At 42.4% G+C, this 26,943-nt stretch overlaps 1 protein-coding gene across 2 annotated transcripts in view; it reads right to left on the reverse strand.

Annotated features, from left to right (window-relative positions):
- Positions 1-8,823: 8,823 nt before the first annotated feature.
- LOC137647032 (adenosine deaminase-like) overlaps positions 8,824-26,943 on the reverse strand; it is a 66,021-nt gene continuing 47,901 nt past the window's right edge. The window contains exons 9-11 of one of the 2 annotated variants that reach the window (XM_068380167.1): positions 19,961-20,087; positions 18,816-18,911; positions 9,469-9,608 (exon numbers count right to left, since the gene is read on the reverse strand). In XM_068380167.1, coding sequence (XP_068236268.1) covers positions 18,822-18,911; positions 19,961-20,087 — 217 coding nt within the window. In that variant the 3' untranslated portion in view covers positions 9,469-9,608; positions 18,816-18,821. Of the gene's footprint in view, positions 9,609-18,815; positions 18,912-19,960; positions 20,088-26,943 lie in introns of both variants that reach the window. The other variant, XM_068380166.1, reaches the window with a different exon arrangement.

The raw sequence follows: 26,943 nt of genomic DNA on the forward strand, positions 1-26,943 counted from the left end.
AAAACCACTGCACAGGCAAAATGTGGAGAGACTGAGGCATTCCCTGTGGAGGTTGACGACTTCCATCTGAGATCAGCGATTCCATTCTTGTTCCTCATCATTATGGACACTAACATCTGAATTAAGGAACAATGAAAAATTGTATGAATGATGTTTGTAGATGTTTTAGTCGTTATAACAAAATCAGAACAGCAAGAAAGGTTTTTAGCATGGAAAGGACCCCTAGGAAGGGAAGGATTTAAGCTGGATATGGCGGAAAGACTGAGCTAAGAGTTAGTAGTTAAGGATATGAAGAAGTAAACATTCAAGCGAAAGATGGAACAGTACTAAAACAGAACAAGAGTTCAACTACTTGGTACTTGTGATCAGCAATAACAGAGGGCAGTACTGAGAGAAATAGAAGCATGGCAAAAATAGAGAAGTAATTGGAGTTGGCTCAAAATTCAGATTTATAAGAGAGTTAATCAGGCCAATACTATAGTAGGGGTTAGTAACTTGGGTACTCAAGAGGAAAGACGAGGGACTGTTGGAAAGAACTGAAATGAGGATGGTGAGATGAATTGCTGGATTATTAATACTGGAAAGGATGAAAAGTCAGGATATTAGGAAGAACGTGTGGTATATGTAATGAAAACAAGGCTAGGTAAGCTCATCTGAGATACTACTGTATAGCCATGTAATAAGAGGAGAGGAGGTGGAACCAATCAAGAGTAAAGAGCTACGAACAAGCCAGTGATTGGAAGGAGTGTGGAGCATCAGAGGATCAGATGAATGGATGTGGTGGAGAGGGATATGAGTGAGGTGGGACAGGGGGAAGATGTAAGGAATAGAAATACAGGATGGAAAAAGATGACTCGAGTGTCCAATCCTGTAATACGGTTTAATTAATAAGGTTGAAAGATGATGATTGATGATCCAGTACAAAATTGTAAATTATTTGAAAATTGAAATTGTCTTAATATGGAATAGATACTGAAAGATATAGGTGTATGTCTGAGCATACATGCATTAATAATCTTGGTTGTTTTTGCAACAAAGACAAAACCTAGCAGTCGCAGTATGAATTACAAGATAAGAGGTTGGAGAGCAAGATGGAAGAAAATAATTGGGAACGGAGGTATAATAGAAGGTTAAAAGGCAAGTTCAGCTATGGGCCGAAAGGACACTGCAACGACCTTAAGTAATTCTTACTGATGGTCCTATCCATCTAAAGGGTTGTCCTTTCTGACTTAAGTTTATTTAAAAAAATGTTTATAGATGGACTTATAAAGAGAATACATTGTACAGTAGTCTTCTTTACAATAAGATTTAAAAATTTTGGAAGTAGAAGTTACTTTATAAAATCAGGAAATCACAACTTTTAATGACAAATATATACATACTGAATATCGTGGAATTTATTTTCCCAATAAACAGAGTCTAATTGGACAAGTTAAATTCCACCAAGTGTCACTGGAGGCCAACTGTTTTACAATTTCATCGAGTCTTTTTCCAAGCAGCCTATGATGGCAGTTAGTAGGGTACTGGGGTAACAACCTCTACCAGACAGCCATTATATTTTATTCTCAACACAATCTGAAACTCAGTATTTTATCTATTACAAACTGTTGTTCCATATTCTATAGTCTTTCTGACAACATCTCTTAACTTACCATTCACAACAATGACAGACAACTCAAAAACCACACGTCTTTTCTTTTTTCATCAGCATCATAAACAGACCATACAAAAGCATGCATCCATTAGTATACAACAAATTCAGAGCTCCTATTCCCTCTAGAGGGTTAACAACATAGGCAACTTAAGAGTACCATCTTTCAGGTGATGTTATCCTTACCAGAGTAGAAACTTGCTGGAAGTTAGGCAATTTCTTTAATTTCGAGTGAATACATGAATTTCTAGAAATATTTCTTTTGTAAAAGAAATGCATTCTTTTTTATAGAAAGTATGTATAGGAGTGAACACTATACTGAATAACGATGATAATCCAAATTTAGGGGTATCCTTACCTTCCTGCATGCACAAGTTTCTTAGGTTAATGAAGTTAATTCACTTTAATGGGAAAATCACAAATTTTTAAGTAATTTGTATTTTTCCTAACATACTTACCTAGAACTACCTTCTTAGGAGTTACTGGTAACTCTACCTAACCGACCAGCTTTTTGTATAGTTTACCCTCTTTCCGTTTTCTAAGGGGTCAACCTCAGGCGGTGTGATATGTGCCCTGAGGCGACCCGGGGTCGGGAAGCATGCTAGCTCAGGTCGGCGACTCGTCAGTAAGTTTCGTTGGAACAGGTACTACTCGACCCTGCAGGTTCTCGGGGAAGGATGGGTGGGCCATAACCCGAAGGTAGTTCTAGGTATGTATGTTAGGAAAAATACAAATTACTTAAAAATTTGTGATTTGTTCCAACACGGTTACTTACCTAGAACTACCTTCTTAGGAGACTCAAACTTTAGGAGGTGGGAGTGTCCTGCAGGGACCAGAAGCCGACGGGGAGGCACGCGAGAGAGGGAACCTCTAAGGAGGTTTTGGTTCTACGACCACTAGAAAACTACACGAAAAGTAGGGGAAACTATCCAAAAAAACTCACTTAGTGTCTAATGGCTTATCTCTTCAAAACCAACTCCGATACATGTTCTCTTGGAGGACGTTTCTTCAAGTGACTAAGGTCTTTTCGACATATTCCTGGGCAGTACGGCCCGGGGAAGGAAGGAAAGGAGGTGAGGGGGGGGTAAGGTTAAGGAAGGAACTAGTGTCTCTTGGCATTAACACCCCCGGTTACACTGGGGCCATGACCTTAGATCTCTTGAAGGGCTGAAATGATTGGGCCAATGGAAAACCTGGCCAAGGATTTTCTCGAGCAATCTTTGAGATAGTGTTCTGTGAAGGTGGACTGTCTAGACCAGGTCCCTGCCTTCAGGATCTTTCCCACAGCCATGTTTTTCTCGAAAGCCAGGGAGGTGCTCAGACCTCTAATATCATGTGGCCTTGGTTTTCCTGGGAGAGGAGTCCCAGAAGATTCGTAGGCCCTCTTTATCACCTGTCGCAGCCAGAAAGAGATAGAGTTCTTCGAGACCGGTTTCTTCACCCGGCCTGTTGAGACGAATAAATTTTTGATCTGAGGGCGGAATTTTGCGGTCCTCTCCAGGTATTTCCTTACTGTTCTCACGGGACATAAGAGTACAGTAGATCCTTCGGGTTGTCGGAGCGAGGGATGGCTGGCACCGAAAAACCATCAAAACGAGGATCCCAACATGCCGGGTTCTGCGTCTTCGCCACAAAGCTAGGGACGAACCTAAAGGTAACTTCTCTCCACCTTTTGGAGTGTGAGACCTCGTAAGAGAGGCCGTGTAACTCGCTAACTCTTTTCGCCGAGGCCAGGGCCAAAAGGAATGCTGTTTTAAGGGTGAGTTCTCTGTCTAGTACGTCCCTGAGAGGTTCGAAGGGTGGCTCTGACAGAATCTTGAGAACTTTGGCTAGGTCCCACTGCGGAACCCTTACTTCCTGGGGGGGGGACATGATTGTTCAAAACTGCGGATGAGCATAGAGATGTGCCTTGAGGCTCCCAAGTCAATGCCCCTAAGAAGGAAGACTTGACCTAGGGCTGCTCGTACTCCTTTGATGGCCGGAATAGACGAGCCCACGTCGTCTCTCAGGTACACCAGAAAGTCTGCAATGTCCTGGATCGACGCCCCTAAGGGCCTGATGTTCTTGGACGCACACCACTTCACGAAGACCGCCCACTTTGCTTGGTAAACTACTGCCGAGGAACACCGTAGGTAACCCGACATCCTTGCCGCGGTTCTCGATGAGTATCCTTCTTTCTTCAGTAGCTTCTCGATAACCTCCACGCGTGAAGGCGGAGGGATCGAGGGTTTTCGTGCCACTTGTGAAAATGAGGTTGACGCAGGTCTGGTCTGTCCGGAAGCGGCTAAGGAGGACGAAGAGCTAATTCTTTTAGGTCTGCGAACCATTCTCTCTCCGGCCACCAGGGCGCTACTAAAGTCATCGACAGGTTGGACGTCGCTCTCACTCTGTTCAACACTTGCCTGATCAAACTGAAGGGAGGGAAGGCGTACACATCGAGGTCGTCCCAGGGATGTTGGAAGGCGTCCTCAAACGCTGCTGACGGGTCTGGGACTGGAGAACAGAACACGGGGAGTTGGGCGTTCAGACGTGTGGCGAACAAGTCTATCACTGGGGAGCCCCACATTAGGATGACTGCCCGAGCTACCTCCGGGTGTAGGGTCCACTCTGAACCTATCACTTGACCCGCCCTGCTGAGGCCGTCGGCCATCACGTTCCTCTTTCCTGGGATGAACCTTGCCGTCAGTTCTATCCCTTCTTCTGTTGTCCACTCTAACAGTTCCGTGGCTAGGGCGCAAAGAACTCTTGACTTCAGGCCCCCCTGTTTTTTTACATACGCCACTACTGTGGCGTTGTCGCACATTAACGCCACAGTGTTTCCTCGCAGGAAATGTACGAACTGTCGACACGCCCTCAGAACCGCTATCATCTCCAGGATGTTTATATGGAGAGACACCTCCTTGCTGGACCACTGCCCTTTTGTCGATTCCCCTAGTAGGTGTGCTCCCCAACCCTCCTTCGATGCGTCCGTGAACAACAGTATCTCCGGGGGATCGGGGGCGAAGGGCATTCCCTTCTCTGTGTTCGACCTGATGTTCCACCAAAGAAGGGTCTCCCTCGTCTTCGGGAGGACTGGGACTATTTTGTGGGGCTCCTTGCCTTGGGTCCACGATTCCTTCAGATTCCACTGTACCGGGCAGAGCCTGAGTCTCCCTTGTGGTACTAATTTCTCCAGCGAAACCAGGTGACCCAGTAACTTCTGCCAGTCCTTGGCCCTCCTGGGTTGGCCCGTCAGGAAGGGTTGAAGGATATGTTCCAGGTTGTCTATCCTCTCCCCTGAGGGGAAGGCTCTTACTAACTGGGTGTCCAGGACCATCCCCAAGTAAGTCATTCTGGTGCTGGGGACTAGCTGGGACTTTCCTAGGTTGACCGTGATCCCTAATCCCTTGCAGAGGACTAGCAACATCACGCCTTGCTCCTTCAGTTGTTCCCTTGAGGCAGAAAGAAGCAACCAGTCGTCCAGGTACCTGATCAGTCGCATGCCTTTCTCATGCGCCCATGCCGAGATTGTGGTGAAAACTCTCGTGAACACCTGCGGGGCCGTCGATAGGCCGAAGCACAGGGTTTTGAACTGCAGGACACTGGACTCCCACTTGATTCTGAGGAACTTCCTGCTGGAGGGGTGCACGGGGATTTGAAAATAGGCATCCTTGAGGTCGAGGGACATGAGGAAATCCCCCTCCCTCAAGGCTGCTAGCACTGTCTTGGGGGTGTCCATTTTGAAGTCCGTCTTTGAGACGAACTTGTTGAGGGCTGAGAGGTCTATGACCAGCCTCCACCCTCCTGTCGATTTCTCCACAAAGAAGAGCCTGTTGAAGAAACCCGGGCCGGGGTTCTCCACTGGCTCTAAAGCTCCCTTGGCAATCATGGACGCTACTTCCTCCTGTAGCGCCGACCTCTTCAAGGGGTTCTTTGGAACCAGCCACTCGGCTCGGTGGGCTGGGATGAGAGGGGGAGGTTCTTCTAGGAAAGGGAGTCTGTAGCCCTCCTTCAGGACCGTCACCGTCCAGGGATCCGCACCGAGATCCCGCCATGCTTGCCAAAAAAGTCTGAGGCATCCCCCTACTAGGGGCTCCTGTAGGAGTAGGGGGCCTCTCTTCCTACCTCCTTCTGGAAGAGCGGCCAGAGCAACCTCTCCTAGAGTTATTGTAGGAGGGTCTGAAGGCTGACTGAGGGCCTGCGGTGGTCCTATGGGTGGGCTGCTGAGAGGCTTGAAGCCAAGGAGCTGACGGTGGTTCTCTTCGAGGCAGCAAAGGGGTGGCCTGGGAGGAGTGAGGGACGTCCGCTGAGGCTCTTCTAAACCCGGACTTCCTCATAGGGTCCGCGTCTCTCACCTTCCTCACTTTCTCCATCGTATCGTCCACCAAATTGATGGGGAAAATGTCGTTTCCCCACACGGAGGAATTCCTCAGTCTCCTCGCTTCTCTGTCCGGTAACTTCCGCACCAATTTGCTAAGCACCGTATCCCTCTTCCTAAGAACCCAGTTCGTAGCCACCGACAGGGACTGGGATGACAAAAACTTAAAGGCCTTGCCTCCCGAACTAACAAGCTCCCTCAGCATGGCCTGATTGTCCGGGAGGGAGAGGTCGTGGGACGCCTGAAACCCCACCAAGGCGCAAGACCACCAATCCAACCAGGAGGACACGTAGACAAGGTCCTGTGCCATGTCCTCCATCATAGAGGCTTCTGACGGGGAAAAGCACACGGGGGCAGTGGAGGCCCTGTCTTCCGAGGCTCCCTGGTTCAGTGAGGTCACCGCTGCTTCTACCGCACAGGGTCCGCCGCGATGCCCTTCTGGGACGTAAAAACGTTTCTGTGATTTTAGGCCCAGAAGAAGCTTGGAGGAACTCTGGCTTCTGGGGGCCTCCGCCAGTCCTGCCAGGTATTCATCTATTTGCTCCATCCCCAACTTCACGTCCGGAGCGAGAGGGAGAGACAATGAAGGCTTTTGTTGCACCGGGCTGTCGATCATTCTGGACAGTCCGGAGAGCACGGCCTTTGCAGCTGAGGGCTTAGGTTCGTCCAATCGGTGATGCCGACGAATTAGGGCCAGAACCTTACGGTAGGAGGAGATGTCGTCAGACGAGCACTCCCCTCCTTCCACCAGGTCTTCCGTCACTAGTTCCTCCGTACGGGGGTACTCCGTGACGGTGGGAAAGGCAACGCTGGACGAGTCTGTCAGTGGTATGGGCTGCCCCGTGGGGACAAAGGTATCCGTCATGGGAGTACCTTATTCCACGGGGGACTCCGTGGATGGGGGATCCATGCGGACCGACGGGCGCCCTTGGTGCTTTAGGAAGGCCTCCAAGGTGCCCGTGGTCGATGCTAAGCCTTCCTTCATACGCCGTACATTCTTCCTAAGGGAAGAAAAAGCGGAGGCCACCGTTGGGTTAGTCACTACACGGGGGGCCCGGTTCGACCCCTATTGCCGGGCGACTGGTCCGAAGGAGGAGGTAGGAGGATGAGACACAGAAGGCGAGGCTCTAGGGAGCCACCCGGAAGCGGTCGCGGCTGTGGTAAACCTAAACAGCTCGCTCCGGGGCACTGTGATATTCACCCACTCCTTGGACTTGCTCCTCTTTGCTTTCTTTTTAGAGGAATTCGAGCTTTTCTTTCCATGTCTTGAACGGGAACGGGACTTCTTCTTTTTGCGGGATTTCTCCCTCTTCCTCTTGGTATAGTTCCTGTCCTCGTCCTCTGACAATGAAGAAGAAGAGTAGTCCGATGACGACGATGATGACGAGGATGAGGACGAATCCCTCAGACCGCCCGAAATGTCCAAAACTGTGGGGGGAAATTCTCGTCGTTTCTCAGGCGTGGGAGGCTGCAGAAACACGGGGGGTAGCGTAGACGAGGGAGCCGGAGGGGACCGAGCGAGTCCTTTATAGAGCCATTGCTCGACGTCTTCTTCTCCTCTAGCGGGAGACCTGAAGGGAGTCCTAGGGGCCACCCATGTGGTGGGGTCTGAAGACGACGAACTTCCTTTCTAGGTGTCTCCCTCGGCGGTTGACGCACCTGAAACACGCCATGATGCCGGGGAAGAATCCACACTCGGTTTACCCCACATAGGATCTTCCGAGGAGGCGGGACCTGCAGGCACCAGGACCTCGCCTCCTACCCACACTCCCGCACTACACTCAGGCCCCACACATGGCTGCCTCACACTGGACACTTCCCCCACAGGAATATCAGACTCTTGGGGAAGGACAATGGGCCTCTTCCCCGCAACGGACTTACCTCGTCCCCTACTCTGGGTAGGGGAAGAAGGACGGGTGCTATGGTCTGCCGAGACGTCTGGAGAAACCACAGGCGACGAGACACTGGATTCCTTAGGCGACTTCTTAGCCGCCGCCTTCTTCTTAGTCCCGAAGAGCACCCACTGGATCTCACTCCAGTTAGCACACTCCGGGCACGTAGAGGCAGGGGAACACACTTTCCCCCTACACGTGGAGCACAAGGAGTGGGGATCAATCTCAGGTTTCGAAAGGAAAGCCCCGCAAGACTTCCCAGCCACAGGCCCAGGGCAACGACGAGGATGCTCCATAACGCAACGCTAATACACCAAGAGACACAAGGATGCACAGGTAAAGTGAAAGGGAAACACGTGGGTAACGCGTGGTAAGCACAAAGGATCGGGGGACACAAAGGGTCGCACAAGGTAAGAGAGAGCGCGGCGAGATGTTGATCACGTCGCGATCAGAAACTTACTGACGAGTCCCCGACCTGAGCTAGCATGCTTCCCGACCCTGGGTCGCCTCAGGGCACATATCACACCGCCTGATGTTGACCCCTTAGAAAACGGAAAGAGGGTAAACTACACAAAAAGCTGGTGGTTAGGTAGAGTTACCAGTAACTCCTAAGAAGGTAGTTCTAGGTAAGTAACCGTGTTGGAACAATGTGCTTTTAGTTATCAAGTTGAAGTTGACACATCAACTGATATTATGTTACACATAAAATACTTTACTGTGACAACACATTGCATCACCGGTGACAGTCCGAAAGAACCCTCATATAACCAACTACATGGTTTACCAAGCCATGGGATAAATGTCTTACACAAGTAAGCATAACCAAGCACTTAATCTCTAAAAAGTATATTTGAAACAATTAGCCATAGAAAACAAATAAATGACAAAAAACAAAACTTCTAAGGATAAATAGAGAGAGTCCACTTTTCTATCTTTTAATATACTATATTCATGAGACTAAAAACAATGAAAATTATAACTAAATTATGTCAAAATACATGGTAATTAAAATTCAATCTCACACTGTATTTGAAATCATTCTTTAAAAACTTGTACTGTAAAAAATATGTGTACTGGCCAAATCAAAGTTGCTTCGATGAATTGGGGAAGGCATTGCTTTATCAAAATTGAAATGTAATCAGTCTTTAAATTATTCTATACAGTATTCTACTTCAAAATTGTATACATTCTTCATTACACAAAATCTTAAAATGATTAATATGCAAAGTAATATTTCCAATTACAAGGTCAACATTAAAAATAACCAATACTGTACCTATAAATGATCAAGCAGGTGAAATCATATATTGTTAGCTTGATATGACAAAATTATCAGAAATACTTCATAACAGAATAGTTCCTATTTTTCCTAAAATAAATTTTATGGGAAAATCCATTTATTCATACAATAACAATCTCATACAAAATCTTTTACATATCAATATTACAGTAATGAATGTATGAAAATAACAAATCTACATATTGTACTACCGCTACACTATGAAAAATAATGCTTCGCTTTCAATATTTACGTACGTTCAGCCCATGTTCCAAATGTGACACTTGGTTTCCGAGGTGTAGACATTCGAGTTGAGGAAGAAGCTACTGGCAATGAGTAATCTATGATGCCATATGCTTCTTTTAACTGTTCCACTAAATCTCTTTTCTCGTCAGGATTCAAAAATGAATGAAGAGCAGCTTGAAAATTCTGTAAAACATTAGGACTTCAGTACAGTTCTGGTTTTTAACATACTGTATTGTATATACAAATATGCTGTAAACATATACAGAATGATACTGTATTGTATATACAAATATGCTGTAAACAAATACAGAATGCATTCATACATAGTATACCAATAATATACAAATCATGAATAAAAACGGACACAAGTCGGTATTGAGAGAAAAATATAACCTGTTTAAAGACGTTATCATACTGGGGAATTAAGAAAAGAAAGCAATATTGGTGGTGTATAAAACACCAAATCATCAAAAAGTAAAAATTGAGAATAAAATATATAACTCTGAAAAGTACTCAAGTACTGTATACTATAAAAAATATCGCTATCAAATGTTTACTAAAATATTTCACACCAATAACACCATAATCGCATAGTGTTCAGCAGTAATAAACATAATCATCATAATTCAATGAAAATGTATAGGATAGAAAAGTTACTTAAAAACAGTTGACTGTGCTGCCTCGAATTTTCATTATACAGTACTGTAAATTGATATTGGATGCATATTTGATGAGGTAGCCTATAGGAAACATCTCTAACTCGCTATTTGTGGGTCAGGAGTATCTGCTACTACATCATCCTTGTGGGCAAGGGATGGAAGGAAGTCTATAGATTTGCCTATGGAGTTATCAACATTTCTTTACCCTCACTGGTCCTAGCTCGGGAGGAGAGGGGGCTTTGACACTTAAATGTATGTACATGGACGGTCTCCAAGACATTGTCCTGTCTCTTGCCTCTGCTACTTGTAAGCTACCTTTAAGGATTTAAATATCCCCATATTTCAACTGAACAAAGACAAATGTATTTACTTTGTACAATGAAGCAGGACACAAAAATTCAAGAGTTTGCGAGGTACTGTACCCTAATTATAATAAAGCCATAATTACAATTACAAAGTACCTTGATTTTTAAAAAATGACACGGGTTCAAGATTAATCCTCCTTTTCTGTAGAGAGTTGATCATAAAAGTAACTACAGTATTTAAAAAAATGACCCATGTGTTCTACAGTAGTTGTGCATATGATAATAGTGACTGGACAATAATGGAATTATTCAACCAGTTTAATGGCTATGTAAATAATAAATAAAAGGAGAATCAAAAACTTCTTGAGGATTTCTCTTATGGAAAATGGCAAATCAAATTACTAATTAGTGAAAAATTAAAACTTCATTAATTATCACCCAAGGATGAAGGATTTACAAACGGTTGAAGATCTTTTCAACATGTTGAAACTATATTTAATAAAGACCTTGTTCATGTCCTTGAACAGATAATGTTATAGTATGCATAACATTGAGAAAATACATTGAAAAGTTAATATATGGAAAGAAGTTATTAAAGAAATAAAATTAGCGAAAATATACAGGAAGACTTAGGTTTTCAGTTTTTCAGCATTAAAACTTCTTCAGAACTCAACATATATGAAATGATTTTAATCCAAGTCAATCATATAAAAAACGAGGCAACTGAGTATTTTCTTTTTCATTGGGATCTAAGTCATACCAACGAAGTCTCTTCACAAAGATAGCCACACTAATATTTCAAACCAAATGTCATATGAGTATATATAAAATGGTACTAAAAACTATCCAAGATGGATGAATCTGAATGCCTGGTGCTTATTGTTTCTGGCTATACAAGTAACTTAAGTGAAATAAAATAGTTATCAAAAGCCTTTAAAAATGCCATCATCATTGTTAAGAGTGTAGATGCCTTAAGAGAGATTCGTTGCAGCAATCTGCAAAGTAATTCAATCTTCAATTAACAATTCCTCTACAACTTCCCATAATGTTTCTCTATTGCTAGTAGAGACCTAGAATTTTTGGGAAAATATCTTCAGTATAGAATACTACTTTAAAGGAAATATAACTTTTTTCTGTCTTCTATTATGGGCCTAAAATACTTTAAAGGTTAAAAGATAACAATAGACAGCATAACTTATTAACCCTTTGTAATTCAACACCTAACAAAATTATCTGGCACTAGCCCCAAGCCCTTTTTTTTGGTCATCTTACTTAACCCATCTTAGCACAAAAACTATAAAAGAAAGGACTTTACATTAATTATCATATAGATGAATGAATTTTCTTTCCATTTGTATATTTCATATATTTTATACAATTCGCATATATATACACAACAAAATAGAAAAACTACTTTTAATCAATGGACTAAAATATAACCAATGGCAGTGAAGGGAGTAGAAAAATGGAATGATAATAACAAGCCTCTCAGTAGCTGGCTTCCTTGTACAATGCTAGCCTGGTCCTGGTTCATAAATCAATTGATTTCTGTTATAAAACCCAGGTGTAAGGTATTCTGGTTTTACTGGAAGAATATTCGAGCACAGTTTAGATTGCCAATAACTATTGATTATGCAAGATGTTAGAGGTGATATACTGCATCTGTTTTTTTCATGAGAAGTGACAACAATACCCTGTTACAATGGTTTATCTAGCGATGAAAAGGATCACATCATATCCCATCTGAATTGGAGTACTGTACATACCCTAATCCTCCGGTAAATGAATACATTCATATATCATAACATTATCAATTCACAGATACATTCAGAAAGTAATACAACCTTCCGCATGCAAGCTGCCTGATAACAATGCTAAAATCTTCCTATTTCCTTGGTTTATGTCTCATTTTGAGTATTAGAAGAGACACTACGTTTGAATACAAACCATTATACAAGGTAATACATTGTGAAGAAATGAGACATTCATTGTTATTCTCCAAGGGAAAATAAGTTTAGTAAAGTGACCAGACCAAATTAGGCACATCAGTGAATTCAAAATTAACTCAGAAAGACATATACCAAGGCACTTCCCCCAATTTTGGGGGGTAGCCGACATCAACAAATGAAACAAAACAAAAAGGGGACCTCTACTCTACGTTCCTCCCAGCCTGACAATTTTAGTAATTTTCTCAAAATCAGGTTGGTTTGGAAAATGAAACGGGATTTATATATAATATGATATCCAGATAAATTTTATAAATGTTTTATTCTCCTAAGGACAAGCAAGTGGTTTAGAATTATTTCTTAATATATTTTGGTCAGACATTATCCAATAAACTTGATATAGTACTTGCACATAATAGGAACCTACAAGTTCAAAAAAAAAAAAAAAAAAAAAAAAAAATGTTATTTTGATAATAAAATAAATTTTTGAATATACTTACCCGGTGATTATAATAGCTGCAACTCTGTTGCTCGACAGAAAAACTCTACGGAAAAATTCGCCAGCGATCGCTACACAGGTAGGGGGTGTACTTAACAGCGCCATCTGTCGTTCAGATACCCAGTACTCATTGTAAACAAAGAACTCAATTTTCTCCTCGGTCCACTGCGTCTCTATTGGGGAGGAAGGGAGGGTCCTTTAATTTATAATCACCGGGTAAGTATATTCAAAAATTTATTTTATTATCAAAATAACATTTTTCAATATTTAACTTAGCCGGTGATTATAATAGCTGATTCACACCCAGGGGGGTGGGTAGAGACCAGCAAAATATGTTTACATCATATGAGCTAAGAATTTTTATTTCATTTTAGAAGTTATCAAAATAACAAAAACAAAATAAATAGGTACCTGGTAAGGAAGTCGACTTGAACAATTACTCTGCCTTTTTAAGTACGTCTTCCTTACGGAGCCTCGCGATCCTCTTAGGATGCTGAGCGACCCCTAGGATCTGAAGTATCAAGGGTTGCAACCCATACAACAGGACCTCATCAAAACCTCTAATCTAGGCGCTTCTCAAGAAATGACTTTGACCACCCGCCAAATCAACCAGGATGCGAAAGGCTTCTTAGCCTTCCGGACAACCCAAAAACAACAATAAAAACATTTCAAGAGAAAGATTAAAAAGGTTATGGAATTAGGGAATTGTAGTGGTTGAGCCCTCACCCACTACTGCACTCGCTGCTACGAATGGTCCCAGAGTGTAGCAGTTCTCGTAAAGAGACTGGACATCCTTAAGATAAAAAGACGCGAACACTGACTTGCTTCTCCAATAGGTTGCGTCCATTATACTTCGCAGAGATCTATTTTGTTTAAAGGCCACGGAAGTTGCGACAGCTCTAACTTCGTGTGTCCTTACCTTCAGCAAAGCTTGGTCTTCCTCATTCAGTTGGGAATGAGCTTCTCGTATTAACAGTCTGATAAAATAGGATAAAGCATTCTTTGACATAGGCAAAGATGGTTTCTTAACTGAACACCATAAAGCTTCAGACGGGCCTCGTAAAGGTTTAGTCCGTTTTAAATAGAACTTAAGAGCTCTTACAGGGCATAAGACTCTTTCTAGTTCATTTCCAACCATATACGATAAGCTTGGAATATCGAACGATTTTGGCCAAGGTCGAGAAGGCAGCTCGTTTATGGCTAGAAAACCAAGTTGTAGAGAACATGTAGCCGTTTCAGATGAGAATCCGATGTTCTTGCTGAAGGCATGAATCTCACTGACTCTTTTAGCTGTGGCTAAGCATACCAGGAAAAGAGTCTTTAAGGTGAGATCTTTCAGGGAGGCTGATTGTAGCGGTTCGAACCTGTCTGACATAAGGAATCTTAGTACCACGTCTAAATTCCAACCAGGTGTAACCAAACGACGCTCCTTCGTGGTCTCAAAAGACTTAAGGAGGTCCTGTAGATCTTTATTGTTGGAAAGATCTAAGCCTCTGTGACGGAAGACTGATGCCAACATGCTTCTGTAACCCTTGATAGTGGGAGCTGAAAGAGATCGTTCTTTCCTCAGATATAAGAGGAAGTCAGCTATATGAGTTACAGAGGTACTGGTCGAGGATACGGATACTGACTTGCACCAGTTACGGAAGATTTCCCACTTCGATTGGTAGACTCTAAGGGTGGATGTTCTCCTTGCTCTAGCAATCGCTCTGGCTGCCTCCTTCGAAAAGCCTCTAGCTCTCGATAGTCTTTCGATAGTCTGAAGGCAGTCAGACGAAGAGCGTGGAGGCCTTGGTGTACCTTCTTTACGTGTGGCTGACGTAGAAGGTCCACCCTTAGGGGAAGTGTTCTGGGAACGTCTACTAGCCATCGAAGTACCTCGGTGAACCATTCTCTCGCGGGCCAGAGGGGAGCAACTAGCGTCAACCTTGTCCCTTCGTGAGAGGCGAACTTCTGCAGTACCTTGTTGACAATCTTGAACGGAGGGAATGCATATAGATCTAGATGTGACCAATCTAGGAGAAAGGCATCTATATGAACTGCTGCTGGGTCCGGGATTGGTGAGCAAAATATTGGGAGCCTCTTGGTCATCGAGGTTGCGAAGAGATCTATGGTTGGCTGGCCCCAGGTGGCCCAAAGTCTCTTGTATACATCCTTGTGGAGGGTCCATTCTGTTGGAATTATTTGTCCCTTCCGACTGAGACAATCTGCCATGACATTCAAGTTGCCTTGGATGAACCTCGTTACTAGTGATATGTTTAGACCTTTTGACCAGGTGAGGAGGTCCCTTGCGATCTCGTACAACGTCAGATAGTAGGTCCCTCCTTGCTTGGAGATGTACGCCAAAGCCGTGGTGTTGTCCGAGTTCACCTCCACCACTTTGCCTTGAAGGAGAGACCTGAAGCTTTTCCAGGCCAGACGTACTGCCAGTAGCTCCTTGCAGTTGATATGCATTGTCCTTTGACTCGAGTTCCATATTCCCGAGCATTCCCGGCCGTCTAATGTCGCACCCCAGCCTACTGTGAACTGTCAACAACCATGGGTGCGCGAGGAAGCACAGCGTCAACCCGAGACTGTCTAGACCGTCTGGGTGGTGCAGTCAACACCCTACCGGGTTGCTGAGGTTGACACACTGCGTCAAAACAAGTCACCTCTGCTGGTTGTTGAACGTCCTGAACGTCAACAACCACCTCCGAGCGTCGCTTAACGTCAACGTGCGGCTGGCAACCCACACTGGGTCGCATCGGTGGAGGAACCACCTCCACTGGCAGACGCGAGTAGGTTACCTCAGCGTCAACAGGGCGCACAACCGACCGGTTGGAAGGTTGTTGGCCAGAAGGTTCGGTAGCAACCTTCTCCGCATTTAAGTCCTCTATCAAGGATGCAAGCTTGGACTGCATGTCTTGCAGCAAAGCCCATTTAGGGTCTACGGGAGCAGGTGTGGCAACAGACGGGGTTAGCGACTGAGGCGGAACCGTTTACCATCCCTAAAAGCCTTGTTATGCGTGACATAATTGTACAGCAAAACTTCAAAGGCTCGAAAACAGCTGTGAAGTTGACCTGTAAACAACTTGGAGCGTCTTCTGGCTAGGCAGAGGCATGAACTCCCAAGCCGAGAACTTCTCTCGTGTCATATCAGACTCTCGCTCTATAAACCAGTTTAAAAGAAGGGAAAGCAAAGGCTGTATCCCCCAAACTCCTCCTGGTGAAAAACCAGTCGCCTAGCCAACGTAACGCTCTCTAGGAGAGCGAGAGAGCACTAGCTTAAAAACAACGGCTTCGAAGTAGCTAGGCCTAGTGTAAGCTCTGACGTTTAGGCGAACGAGGAGCAGCAGTTACAAAAAGATCCGGACGAAGATCCTTAAAAAAAATCATCATGATTTAATTAAAGTCCATAGGAGGCTAAGCAGCTTTAGGCTCCTCTCCATCTGACAGAGTCCTCAAGGGAATATCAGTAGGAGGGAGAACAGCAACTTCCTCATCTACAGGAACCTTGTCCGATAAAAGCTGAGTCTCAAGCAAGGGAGAGACCTACCGTGGTGGCAATGCTTTACAAGCAGAGTCCACACTCACTGGTGCATTAGTAGCGGACCAGAACGCAACGTCATGTAACTGGTTGACAGTCTGTGAACTGTCAACAACTGAACTGTCAACCACAACAGGTGCGTGAGGACGCACAGCGTCCACTCGAGACTGCTTTGACTGCCTAGACTGAGCAGTCAAAACGACTCTAGAATGCGGAGGTTGACGCACAGCGTCAAAACAAGTCAACTCCGATTGTTAGTGAACGTCTTGAACGTCAACAGGAGTATCAGCAAGTGGCCTAACGTCCAAAAGCGGCTGAAAAACCACACGAGACCGCATCGAGTGTGGTTCTAAACAACCTGACTGACGTGACTAAGCTACGCCAACGTCAACAGTAAGCACAAAGGAACGTTAGGTTGGCTGAAAGCCAGGATATCGATGAGATAAACGGCTAGACTCAACGGACTAATCGGTAGAGTAGTCTTCCATAAGGGAGGCAAGCATATACTGCATGTCTTGCCATACAACCCATTAAGGATCAACAGAAATGGTTGTGGTAAGAGACGAGGGTAACGTCTGTGACCACAACACTTTGCCTACAAAAAAAGACTCTCTGAGTCTGTGTTACGCTTTTGTTAGGCGGCGAGCAGTTATCCGATGACTGCAAAGGGTCAGAGCTGTCCTAATGGTTGTAACCAGGACGCTGGACCTGTCCTGAAAGGACTGACTTTCGCTTAAGGGCTTCGAAACCTTGTGACAGGTTTCTTATGCGAAAAGCCTTCGGATGACGAGGAGAAACAACGTCTCTCTCGTCTTATGGTAGGGGAGATCTTGGTAAGATACACCCGATACCATAGAAGGAAAAACGTCTGTTCGTTGGTCAAGGCCTCTCGAACCCATAAGTCGTTTGACATTACTTCTCCCCTGGGCTTGGGAGCATGTAAGAGGTCCCGGACTAGGTGAACGACAGGCACGAACAGACGAACCCTCGGACGCAACACTGTAACACTTTGCGCCTCGGACGCAACACTGTAACACTTTGCGCATATCACTTTATCACTTCGATTTTCTGTTTTGCACTTATTTCTACCTGAAACACGCAATTCTACCCTTCATTAAAAGGTAGTAATTGCGAAATCAGTCGTATAATGCAAGCTCATTAATACCAGCAAAAAACAGAAAACATATTTTAAGATAAAAAAATCAGTGGCTGGGAAAGAGACTAAACACTAGTTCATATAACTACGTTTTCAATCTCTCACCGCACATAGCCTGGGGACGAGAATAAAAACCTAAAAACGTTTTATCCTTCCTCCCCGTACAGCGACTAGGGACGCGAGTAACACGAGAACAACGTTACCCGCTTGAACGGAACGTTTTCTCTCCTCTCTCTCCCTCAGTCTCTATCTCTCTCTCTCTTTTTCTCTTGATTTCGCACCTAAGAGAAGAGCCCAATTATATTTCGTCAAAAAAAATCATGTTATTTGACTAAAGGAAAAAAATGAAAGGTTTTTCAATAAAAAGTTCCTTTAAATTAGAATTTAAAACATTTAAGCTAAGAAAGAATGAACAAAACGTCAGAATCGATTTACTCTTACTGCAAAGTGAAACCGTGATACACTCTCTCTCTATCGTAACGATAGAGCGCATGTTGAACGTCCTGAACGTCAACAACTGCGTAGCATAAAAAAACTAAACGTTAGTTCATCTTTGAAAACAGTACGAAGACTATCAAAGAAAATCTTTCATAAAATATTACATTTAAAAAGTTTTAAATCCTTAGCTCTTTGAAAGCTAATTACGATATAAAGGGCTCAACGTTGATTAACTTCGGTTTCCAAGTTAGGACCGCCTACTCTCAGGAAAGGTCTATATAAACAAAACATTAAAAATTTATTTTTATATGTTTATAATAAATGGAAAGTTAATCGAAGAGGCCTAATAAAGGCGGAGAGATATAAAATATATAGAGGAAAATCTATAACGTGATAAGAATTACTAAAAGCCTAAACACACTTCCGTTTAAGGGAAGGGTCGGCCATTTAAAAGTGAGAGAAAGTCCATACTCTCTTTGTCACCATAATTAAATCTATCCAAAACGAGTTCAAGATTTAAGATGAAGATAAAACACCTGCATAGCGAAAGCTCAAAACTAGAATAAAGTACTTCACCAATTAGTTGTGAAAAAACTCCAGTTTAGCAACAGCGAATAAGAGCGTCTTGTCGATAGCTCGACAGAGAGAAAATTGAGTTCTTTGTTTACAATGAGTACTGGGTATCTGAACGACAGATGGCGCTGTTGAGTACACCCCCTACCTGTGTAGCGATCGCTGGCGAATTTTTCCGTAGAGTTTTTCTGTCGAGCAACAGAGTTGCAGCTATTATAATCACCGGCTAAGTTAAATATTGAAAAAAGTCTTATTATCCAAAAAGTTTGTGTTTTGGCTCGTGCTTACCATCATTCAGCTGACCCCATAAGCTTTCCTCAGTTCTTGCAAGAGCAACTGCTTTTCCCTTTCCGGCAAAAAGCAATGCTTAGCAGCATCAAAGTTCTGGTTAATGCAAAGACCCAATTAGTAAGGATTAATATAAACACAACAAGTAGTATTAGTCAATCAGTTAGTTCAAAGCCATGCAATATCAAGGTTAATTTAATTGCTAAACTTGTCCTAAAAGCAGAGATGTACAGTAAATTCGTATATTGCACTTTTACTAAACCTCTCAACTCTTCTGATCTATAGGAAAAAAAAAACAGAAAATTTAAGACGAGATCTTATGCACATGTTTGGAAATCTTTTTAGCCAAGTACAGTAGAAGTCTAATTATTTAAACTCCCCAAGAATGAATGTGTATTCAATGATCTATGAATCTGAAGTCAGGTCACCTACCTTTTCGGTTTCTTACACGAGTTGTAAAATATATACTGTAACTCTTGAAAATATTCACAAAAAGTTTTCCTTATACAGTACTGTATTCTCCTGATTCTTAACAAGTTCCATTAGTCACCTTTAATTAATCAAATTGGTAAATATCCCTATCAACTTCCGATACCTCTACCACTAATTTCTTATTCAAATACAGTACAAACATACAATACTGGAACTCAATCATCTAAATGACAAAATGGTTTAAAATAGCTTTATTTGTCTATAACAACAATTCTAAAAATTCACATATGTACAAAGTTGTACTGCAAACACCTTCTGACCTTTGATAAACTACTTTCAAGGCATTAGAATAAATTACTCCAGAAAACTCAGGACATTACAGTATATCAAACAGATCAGGTTCATCAATATTCAAGTACTGTGGGTTATAAGTAACAAAAACCTTTATGGCCCCTTTAAGAAGCATAAAACAGTACCCATAAAAGACATCTGATATTATATCAACCCAAGTTTGTATATAATGAAGTACTGTACAGTACATGCAATTTAATAAGCCTTCAGGGCCTGTAATAAGTAAAAGCAATCCATGTTATTTGCAAATCCTCAACAGGAGAGAAAAAGATACAAAACCAAATACAGCTGTGATAAGTACCTGTGCCCCTGTAAGTCAATGTAAATTGTATTTTCCTAACAACAAGTTTGGATATACTTACAGCACGGGTTATCTGCGCTTCTGTGAATCCCCACTGACTGAGCAGTCTATATTCATCCGATAATGTGGTAAATGTTATTGTAGGGTCATCTGTACTTATACTAAAGCTTGCTTCATCTTCAGCAAATCTATGATAAAAAAAACATTGTTAAAATGCACTTACTGGTAGCAAGACATCTAATAATCATACCAAATAGCAGGTTTCTTTGAGAAACCTTTACTATGAATCATATAAAACAATTTCAATTTGACAAATGTGATTCACTTCATCATAAAATTCCAGGTATTATTGGTACTCAATTCTCGGTGTTTCTGAGACTAGAAAACACTTTTATAATGTCCAGAGTTTTAAACATATTTCATACATGGAACTGAGCCTTATCACCATTATACCAAACTGCTATATTCCTACATACAGTACACTTATTCAGGACAAAATTCTTGGCTCTTACACAGAAAAATTCATATATGACAATAAGAATTTTAATGATAGAACTTGTTACAGTATTTTCATACTCTCCTGATGTTCATATTGATGTACAGTATATAAACATCAGGTGACTTTCATAAAAATAAAAAGAATTTTATTGATAATTTTTTTTATTTCTATACTACTGTACCTGGATGTTAACCAACAGCAGTACCTCAGTTTACAAGTAACTTTGAATACGAACAAATCAGTGTTATTATTATCATTACTAGCTAGGCTGCAACCCTAGTTGGAAAATCAGGATATAAGCCCAAGGCCTACAAAAGGGAAAGTAGCCCAGTAAGGAAAGTAAAAAGGAAACAGAATAGTGTGCCTGAGTATACCCTCAAGAAAGAGAATTCCAACTCAAGACTGAAAGATCATGGTACAAAGGCTATGGCACTACCCAAAACTAGAGAAAATGGCTTGATTTTGGACTATCTCTTCTATCCTCACATCATGAGTAGATGTAATATTATTGAAGGAATTTATTCCCAAAGTGTGATCAGAGAGACGAGATTCGACTACCATATAGCTTGGTCAAAGATGTCATCACCTTACTGTCCTCAGCATTTTGGAAACAAACCGAGTCTCTACGAAAAGTGCCTGCAGCAATAAAGGAACTGTCTTGTTTGTACTAAGATGTTATCACTTAAATCAGCTGAATCAGTATTTCTTGAAAAACTGAGCCTCGAGGGATATCCCCGTTTATGAAATATGTCTTCATGGGTTGACAAGTGCTGTAATTTTGTTATGGCTTAACACAAGGTCCAGATTGCACGAAAAATTTGTTCTAGCGCTTTTATGGCGTGATTGAAATCAATCAGGACGTAGAATTATAAAAAACCTCCTTACTGTACAGAAATGATGACTATATATCGTAATCAACTCCACCCATACATGGATATATAAACTTTAAGAAGAGATTATCCAGAGGAGATAGGACAAGAGAGGAACTCTGTTCAAACCAGATAGGAACCATGTCCTGACAAGATAAGGACAAGAGAAGACCAGAAGTCTGACAGAGCCAGTTAGCGACCTTCCCTTCAGACAACAAATGCCTATCTCCTAAATCCTGTTATGGCTGAGAAGGGGAGACGCATTAAAGAAGCCAGCCCTCCCTGCTTGTGACGAGAAGTAGCCAACACTGCCTGCAGGCTGGCCTCAATTCTACACTATCAACAAATTCTTAGAGAAGAATTCTAATGCCCATCTTGATGCCACGCCTTATGTGACATCTTCGAATCCGAAGGCATCATGCAAGTTTTTCTGAGTTTCAGCCTCCCTTCACCAACATTTTGAAGCCTTAAGCTTCTGTACCAGTATCATCTCAGTAGCTGCAGAAAACTATTCTACATTCCATATAAGTATTGTACTACCTTACTGACTATTCCTCTTTTCTATAAATAGTTTGATTAATTTGATTTGTCAGTTGAAGTAACCGAAGAAGCAACATTGATTTTCATTATGAATAAGTTTATGAATAAACATGTGTTTTTTTGCTAGTTTCTTTTTATATTAATTTCCCATATTTTATGGGCTGATGGAATATTTTAAGGTTTAGATATTAAAGTACCTGTAACGATTTTAAGATCGTGATGCCTTACCAAGAAGAAAGTAGCCGCTAAACAATTAAAGTACAGCAGTTAATCCTTTGAGTGAAGAAGAATCTTTCTGGTTATCCTAGGTGCCATCAGGTGTATGGGAAAAGAGGAGAATAGGTAAAGAATAGGTCAGACTACTCTGTGTATGTGTACACAAAGGAAAAGTGACCCGTAATTAGAGAGGGATCCAATGTAGTACTGTACTATCTAACCAGTAAAAAGACCCAAGAACTCTCTAGCAGTAGTATCTCATCTGGTGACTGGTGCCTTGAGCATACAAATTTAAATCAGTTTATTGGAAGTTCCCTGCATATGCACATTCTTTTAGGAAGGACTGGGTAGAAGGAATTATGTAGTTGTCATGGGTGACTTAAATGCTGGAGTGGGCGCTGGAGAGGTAGAAGGTGTCATTGGGAAGTATGGCGTACCAGGTGAAAATGAGAGTGGTGAGAGACTGGTAGATATGTGTGTTGAACAAGAGATGGTAATAAGTGCTAGCTTTTTTAAAAAGAAAGATAAAAATAAGTATACATGGGTAAGAGTGGCAAATGGAAGAGTAGTAGAAAGGGCATTAATGGATTATGTGTTGATAACTAAAAGAATGTTTGGAAGATTGAAAGACGTGCACATGTTTAGGGGTATGGCTAACGGTATGTCTGATCATTTTTTGGTGGAAGGAAAATTAGTTGTAGCAAAAGAGTGGGGGAATAGAGTAGGTGGATGTAAAAGGGAGCTAGTGAGGATTGAAGAGCTAATAAAACCGGGGGTAAAAAGTAAATATCAGGAAAGGTTGAAAATGGCATATGACGAGGTGAGAGTAAGAGAAACTGGTAATTTAGAGGAGGAGTGGAAGTTAGCAAAAGAAAATTTTGTTGGGATTGCAAGTGATGTATGTGGCAAGAAGGTTGTTGGAGGCAGCATGAGGAAGGGCAGTGAATGGTGGAATGAAGGAGTGAAGGTAAAAGTGGAAGAGAAAAAGAGGGCTTTTGAAGAATGGCTGCAGAGTAATAGTATAGAGAAGTATGAAAAATATAGAGGGAAAAAGGTGGAAGTAAAGCGCAAGGTACGCGAGGCAAAGAGGGCAGCTGACCTGAGGTGGGGTCAGAGACTGGGTCAGTCATATGAAGAGAATAAGAAGAAGTTTTGGAAAGAAGTGAAGAGAGTAAGGAAGGCCGGCGCAAGAATTGAAGAGACAGTGAAAGATGGAAATGGAAGGTTGTTAAAAGGAGAGGAGGCAAGGAAAAGGTGGGCGGAATATTTTGAAAGTTTGCTGAATGTTGAGGATAATAGGGAGGCAGATATAATTGCTGTTCCAGGTGTTGAGGTGCCAGTGATGGGAGATGAGAATGAGAGAGAGATTACAATAGAGGAAGTGAGGAGAGCACTAGATGAAACGAGAGTAGGAAAAGCATCTGGTATGGATGGTGTGAAAGCTGAGATGTTGAAGGAAGGGGGTGTGACTGTACTTGAATGGTTGGTGAGATTGTTTAATGTGTGTTTTGTGTTGTCAATGGTACCAGTAGATTGGGTCTGTGCATGTATTGTACCACTATATAAGGGTAAGGGAGATGTGCATGAGTGTTGTAATTCAAGAGGTATTAGTTTGTTGAGTGTAGTTGGAAAAGTGTATGGTAGAGTACTGATTAATAGGATCAAGGATAAAACAGAGAATGGAATCTTGGAAGTACAGGGTGGTTTTAGAAGAGGTAGGGGTTGTATGAATCAGATTTTTACAGTTAGGCAGATATGCGAGAAATATTTACCAAAAGGTAAGGAGGTGTATGTTGCGTTTATGGATCTGGAGAAAGCATATGATAGAGTTGATAGGGAAGCAATGTGGAATGTGATGAGGTTATATAGAGTTGGTGGAAGGTTGTTGCAAGCAGTGAAAAGTTTCTACAAAGGTAGTAAAGCATGTGTTAGAATAGGAAATGAAGTGAGCGATTGGTTTCCGGTGAGAGTGGGGCTGAGACAGGGATGTGTGATGTCGCCGTGGTTGTTTAACTTGTATGTTGATGGAGTGGTGAGAGAGATGAATGCTCGAGTGCTTGGACGAGGATTAAAACTGGTAGGCGAGAATGATCATGCATGGGAGGTAAATCAGTTGTTGTTTGCGGATGATACTGTACTGGTAGCAGACACAGAAGAGAAGCTTGACCGACTAGTGACAGAATTTGGAAGGGTGTGTGAGAGAAGGAAGTTGAGAGTTAATGTGGGTAAGAGTAAGGTTATGAGATGTATGAGAAGGGAAGGTGGTGCAAGGTTGAATGTCATGTTGAATGGAGAGTTACTTGAGGAGGTGGATCAGTTTAAGTACTTGGGGTCTGTTGTTGCAGCAAATGGTGGAGTGGAAGCAGATGTACGTCAGAGAGTCAATGAAGGTTGCAAAGTGTTGGGGGCAGTTAAGGGAGTAGTGAAAAATAGAGGGTTGGGCATGAATGTAAAGAGAGTTCTATATGAGAAAGTAATTGTACCAACTGTGATGTATGGATCGGAGTTGTGGGGAATGAAAGTGATGGAGAGACAGAAATTGAATGTGTTTGAGATGAAGTGTCTGAGGAGTATGGCTGGTGTATCTCGAGTAGATAGGGTTAGGAACGAAGTGGTGAGGGTGAGAACGGGTGTAAGAAATGAGTTAGCGGCTAGAGTGGATATGAATGTGCTGAGGTGGTTTGGCCATGTTGAGAGAATGGAAAATGGCTGTCTGCTAAAGAAGGTGATGAATGCAAGAGTTGATGGGAGAAGTACAAGAGGAAGGCCAAGGTTTGGGTGGATGGATGGTGTGAAGAAAGCCCTGGGTGATAGGAGGATAGATGTGAGAGAGGCAAGAGAGCGTGCTAGAAATAGGAATGAATGGCGAGCGATTGTGACGCAGTTCCGGTAGGTCCTGCTGCTTCCTCCGGTGCCTTAGATGACCTCGGAGGTAGCAGCAGTAGGGGACTCAGCAGTATGAAGCTTCATCTGTGGTGGAAATGTGGGAGGTTGGGCTGTGGCACCCTAGCAGTACCAGCTGAACTCGGCCGAGTCCCTGGTTAGGCTGGAGGAACGTAGAGAGTAGAGATCCCCTTTTTTGTTTTGTTTCTTGTTGATGTCGGCTACCCCCCAACATTGGGGGAAGTGCCTTTGGTATATGGATGGATGGATGGACTAATGAGACTAGCATATGATGTAAAGAAATCAGACATGCAACTCTCTACACCACTCATAAAGTGTTTACAGGCTTAACCCACTGTGATTCACATTAGCTTGCACCCTGCCTTTCTCGCAGCCTAACTCTTTCAATCTCTGTGTAACACTAGTATAAAAATCCTTTTGTAAGAGTGTCTTTAGAATTGTTTTTTGTACAGTTTAAAGGTTACTCATGAATGGCAGAGGCAAGGGACAGTGACAAAGCCCTAGAGGCTGATCATACAAATGATCAACACCCAAGCCCTCCCTCCATCCAAACTAGAACCAGTGAGAGCCAGGGAACGGCTGCTGATGACTCAGCAGGTAGACCTATAGGCTACCTATTGGTAGTAGGTTGGCCAGGGTACCATCCACCTGTTGAGATAATGTACTACCGCTAGAGTTATTGGGTCCTTTAACTGGCCAGACAGTACTACATTGAATCCCTGACTTTGGTTACAGCTTATTTTGTCTTTCCCAAGACATACAACAAATAGTCTGGCCTATTCTTTCTACAATCTCCTCTGTCCTCATACACCTCGCAACACTGAGATTACCAAACAATTCTTCTTCCCTTAAGGGGCTAACTACTGCCATGTAATTGTTCAGTGGCTACTTTCCTCCTGTTAAGGGTAGAAGAGACTCTTCAGTTATGGCAAGCAGTTCTTCTAGGAGAAGGACAATACAAAATCAAACCATTGTTCTATAATCTTGGTTAATGCCATAGCCTCTGTACCTTGGCCTTCCACTGTCTTGGATTTGAGTTCTCTAGCTTTAAGGTACACTCTGGCACACTGTTCCATCTTACTTCTCTTCCTCTTGTTTTTTTTTTTTTTTTTTTTTTTTTAAGTTTTTATAGATTATATATGAAAGATCTAATTTAATGCTGTTACTCTTCTTCAAATATTTTTATTTTTATTGTTTATTACTTCTCTTGTAGTTTGTTTATTTCCTTGTTTCCTTTACATACTGGGCTACTTTTCCCTGTTGGAAACCTTGGGCTTATAGCATCTTGCTTTTCCAACTAGGGTTATAGCCAAGCTTGTAATACTGTAATAATAATACCCCAAACCCCCATCCTTACCTCAGAAGGATGGTGAGGTTGCATACACTATAAGAAACTACAGTATCAAGCTTAAGCAGGTCTTGAACCCTCGTCCAGCAGGCTGCCAGGCAGGGATGTTTCTAATAGGCTTCCAAATGTTATTTGTAGAGTTAGAATCTCTATTGTTCATCATAAAGACATTTTGTACTATGTTAAAAAGTTAAAAGTATTGTGAAAATGGTGCTCAAGATGATTAAGAAATTCGGTAATAAGAAGGAAAAATTAGCGGTGAAGTGAAAAAAGAAGTTATCATGAAGCATGAACAAGGTATGTGTGAAGCTGGCATACAAAAACTACACTTGTATTACAACATCCACGATTGCTAGCCTACAGTTACAATTCTGAACAATATAGGGTTTTGACATAAGAAAAACTTATATTTTGGGAGGTGCTGTGAGGTCTCCAAGAACTTTACTGTGAAAGGCTAGAACAGAGAATCCAATACATCAAGAAAGTGCCAAAGAATTAGTGTCCTCTCTATTTTAGGGCCAGTGTATCATGCATAGCAAGGACTTAGTGAATATAAGGAAAACCCATGGATTGGGCTCTATTGGATTCATCACAGCAGTTCTTATGCTGAGGTACATGGAACACATGATGACACTTTGCCAAAAATCCCTACTGGTACTGAGGCTAAG

The sequence above is a fragment of the Palaemon carinicauda genome, chromosome 9, assembly GCF_036898095.1.
Source record: "Palaemon carinicauda isolate YSFRI2023 chromosome 9, ASM3689809v2, whole genome shotgun sequence".
NCBI lineage: Eukaryota > Metazoa > Arthropoda > Malacostraca > Decapoda > Palaemonidae > Palaemon > Palaemon carinicauda.